A 4,093-nucleotide genomic window follows, 5' to 3' on the forward strand; every position below is an offset into this window, starting at 1 on the left:
ATGTCTAACATAAACAAATAAGTACAACTAACCAAATTATATTTTAAATAAAAATTTAATATAATAATTTATTTAATATATAATTTATTTTATTTAGAATTATAAATGTTTTTTGTTTGTTTTTTTAAACTGCCCTAACCAACAATCATCATGAAATGACCATCCCTAACGTACTTTAGACCCGAGCATATGAGGCTCGATAGATGGGGAAAGCAACCCATCTAGAATAGAAACTCCAAAATCAAACAACTGTTGATTTATGTTTGCTCTTTGGTAGAAAAAAAAAGCTATGGAAGCGAGTCCAGAAAGAAAAGCTGGTTAAAATCAGAATCAAAGCGCCACGTGACGCAAAACATGTTGATACGTGATACTTGATTGTGTTGGAGGAAATCTCATCCAACATGACAAATAAGTATTTTAAAAAATTAAAAAAAGATTAACATTAGATATATTAATTATCAACAGATAACAAGAACACTTCTAATAACTTTTAGATAAATGTCATTTCCAAATTTCAACATCGTATTATAGAAAACCCCAACCTCCAGCATCACATCGAAGCCAGTTCAAACTACAGCCTTAAAAAACAACCGTACGGCCAGAATCTCAACAAAGGTCGCGGGTTCTCCAATTTTTCATATTCCTCCACATCAAAACACACGGGGATCTTGGACCATTTTTTCCTTGCTAGCCTGGCTATGGGGGTTCTAAACATCAGGGCGTCCTGCAGGTCAAAGGGCAGTTCTAGACTTTGGATCCGCTGCGTTCTGTTAGCACCGGAACCAAGGCGAGTGGACACGGCGATGAAGGCCAGTTTGACCAACGGCCACGGGTTGCAAGCTGCAAGTTTAATTGTTGGGATATTGACACGGGGATGTTTGCTAACAGCCCGCATTAAGGAAAGATCATTGTTCATTAGGTAACAGTTTGAAATCAGGTACTTTATAGCGTCTACTCTAAGATTCGTCATGGCCAGACAAAACAGGGTTTCGTGATTTTGAGGTTTGTACATGTAGCCGTTACTCACGCACAACCGCATGTGTTCAAATCTGTTGAAGTCGGAGATTTTGTCATTGAAAGTTAAAATACCACACCGAGAAAACAAGCTCTCAAATATCCGCTGGTCAATGTTTAAACAAGAATTGATTTTGAGATTTAACAGAATTTCAGCGTTGAATTTACTTGCATTTACATTATTTAAGGTATTGCTTGGAAATATTCCGTGAATATTGTTAAAGGCATAATACAAAGCCGTCCTGTGCTTGTTGTCCTCTATGTTTATGTTGATATTCTCCGCGGTGTGTAACTGTGAACTGGTGTGAAACATTTCGTATTTGGCTGTGTACATTAAAGCCGTTTTACCTTTCTTGTCTTGCATGTTTACGTTAGCGCCAGCAGCCAACAAGAGCGCTTCAATCCTAGAAAAACTTGTTGACTGTGTTGCTGCGTTGTGGATTAGGGCAGTTTTTCCATCGTTGTCCTGTACGTTAACATCAGCTCCTGAAGTTATCAACAGGTTAATTATATCTGGTTGTGACAGTTTCACCATTTGTAAAAGATGTGTTTCTCCATGGTTGTTTTGTACGTTCACGTTAGCGCCAGCTTTTAACAAGAGCTCTTCAATCCTAGAACATGATGGAGAATGTGTTGCAGCGTTGAGCATTAAGGCAGAGTTTCCTTCTTTGTCTTGTACGTTAACATCAACTCCAGATTGTATCAGCAAATCGACGATTTCTGGACGTGCAAGCTTAACTGCGTGGATTAGAAATGTTTCTCCTTTTGTGTTCCTGACATTGATGTCCGCACCCGCGAGTATTAAAGACTCCAGGCTCTTCACGGACCTCTTGGAAATGGCGTGCTGTAGTGCAGCTAACCCTAAATTAGTTTTATATATAGCTTTGGCGCCATGCTTCAGTAATATATTAATTATTTCAATGTTCCCTTGCTCTACGGCTAACATTAACGGCGTTTGGCCGCGTTTATTTTGTATATTTACATTGGAATTGGATTGGACCAGTAAACTAATTAAAGGAAAACCTTGATCAGAGGTTACTGCGTGTAGCAGAAGCGTTTCCCCGTGTTTATTGAAAACATTGGGATCCGCCCCTGCTTGTAATAATATCTCCACGATATTTGTGTTGTGTAAACCAATTTGTAAAGCCGTGCTTTTATTACCATCTGTCATATTTACATCAGCGCCAGCTTGAGTTAACAATTTTACTAAAGAAACACTACCTCTGTCGGCTGCAATGTGTAAAACAGTCTGCATTCTCCTGTTGACGACATTGACAAAATGTGTTCCGTGTACCGCCATTTTTCCAGTCAGATCAATGTCTCCTTTAAGTGTTGCCATATCAATTTTTGTTCTAACAATCAATTCTGCAATATCATTTCGCTTTTTTGTTAAAGCATGATGCAGGATGGAGCCATCATTGAAATAAACTGTATCCAACGCGGCCCCGGCTTCTACGAGAAGCTGCACGGCTTCACAGCTAACGAGTATCACGGCTTCATACAGAGCACTGACACGTCTGCTGTTTAGACAATCGACGTCTGCTCCGTGCTGCACCAAATGACGTAGCAGGTCCATATTGCCAGCTTTAACCGCCATCATCAACGCCGTCTCCCCCTGGGCGTTTACAGCTTCAAGCCCCGCCCCGTTACTTATAAGAAGTTCCCACATTTTTGTGTCGTTCTTCTCAATGGAAATAAAAAGGGCGTTCATTCCATTTACTGTAACATCTACATCTGCTTTGTATTGTAGAAATAATTTCATCAGCTCAACATTTCCTGTTTCCGCCACACGGATTGGATTTGGACCACATTTCCTTCCGTATAAGTTAACATCGGCCCCTTTTCTTAACAAGTTTATTATCATATCCGTTTCGTTTCTAATCATAGCAATATTCAACGGCGTCGCTCCTACGACGTTGGCTATATTGACGTCAGCGTTGCCTTCAATCAAAACATTGGCCAGATTAAGATGATTTTCTACTAGAGATCTGAAAAGCAAGGACCTTCCACGACTATCTTTTATGTTAGGATCGGCACCTTTTTGAAGAAGTAAAGGAATAAATTTCACAATTTTGCCATCGTCGTTTTCTACGTCGTCTAAATCGAAAGAGGTTACATTTAAACAAGCTTGCGACAAGGCCGTCCGTCCATAAAAATCTTTGCTGTCCAAGTAGACCCCAGCATGAATTAAACACTCGGCAATGTCCGTGTGCTGGGAATTGATGGCACGCTGCAGGACTGTCTGGCCAAACTTGTCCAGTTTATCTAAATCCGCCCCACATTTGACCAGAGCCTGCACCGTTTCAAGATCTCCTTCCTCGACCGCGAGATACAACGCCGAACTTTCCCAGTCCTTCATGACGTCGGAATTCATTCTCAAGGTACACAATATCTTCTAAAAACCCATTCTCGCGTGCGATATTTAAAAAAGTTCCAGATTCGTTACAATTCAACGCGCGCTCCTAGACCGACTAAAGTCTTAACAACATCGACGTATTTCTTCGCGCCTGCCAAAGACAAGGCGGTAAATTTACCGTCTGGGTCTTTACTTATTTCTAAATCCGCGCCGTGTCGTGTTAACATCGTGACGGCCGTGGGGTTTTGTTCTCTGACGGCGATCATCAGCGGCGTCTCCCCAGCGCTGTTTTGTTCGTTGATGCGGCTCTTGTCTATGGCGTCCAGGGTGTTGTTACAAGCTGCGGTGTAGATGGACTTCACATAGGTGTCGTCTGCCGACAGAAAGGGAGATACCACATCAGGGTTTAAAACAACTAGTTTAAGGTTTTTAAACTGAGTTTTGCTGCCTTGATCATCATATTGGAATGGGGAATCGGAAAGTACAGTATCGAATGAAGCTTTGTCTCGCATCTGATCATCTGAAGAAGAATCTAGCACAGCATTTTCTAAAGTATATTTTTGAATAGGATCTTTTGTAAATGTCGTTACCATTGTAAACCTTTGAGATAGAGTAAGCTTGGTTTCATTTGTGGGGGATTTTCGTTCCCTAACCTCTGACTTATACTCTAGTATGATATCGTTTTCTGTATCAGCTTTAGAGCATGGCGTGTTGAAAATTTGT

General features: G+C 40.8%; 1 protein-coding gene across 1 annotated transcript; it reads right to left on the reverse strand.

The window, feature by feature from the left end:
* Positions 1 to 571: 571 nt before the first annotated feature.
* LOC131955937 (putative ankyrin repeat protein RF_0381) lies at positions 572 to 3,388 on the reverse strand. The gene has a single exon (XM_059320258.1). The coding sequence runs from the start codon at positions 3,386 to 3,388 to the stop codon at positions 572 to 574; it is 2,817 nt and encodes a 938-aa protein (XP_059176241.1).
* Positions 3,389 to 4,093: the final 705 nt, after the last annotated feature.

Source organism: Physella acuta, unplaced genomic scaffold (assembly GCF_028476545.2).
Source record: "Physella acuta isolate Inbredline_101_S28 unplaced genomic scaffold, ASM2847654v3 ptg001116l, whole genome shotgun sequence".
Lineage (NCBI taxonomy): Eukaryota > Metazoa > Mollusca > Gastropoda > Physidae > Physella > Physella acuta.

Bases quoted from the DNA above. Each gene is read 5' to 3' on its own strand.
- LOC131955937 (XM_059320258.1), bottom strand. From the start codon at position 3,388: ATGAATTCCGACGTCATGAAGGACTGGGAAAGTTCGGCGTTGTATCTC.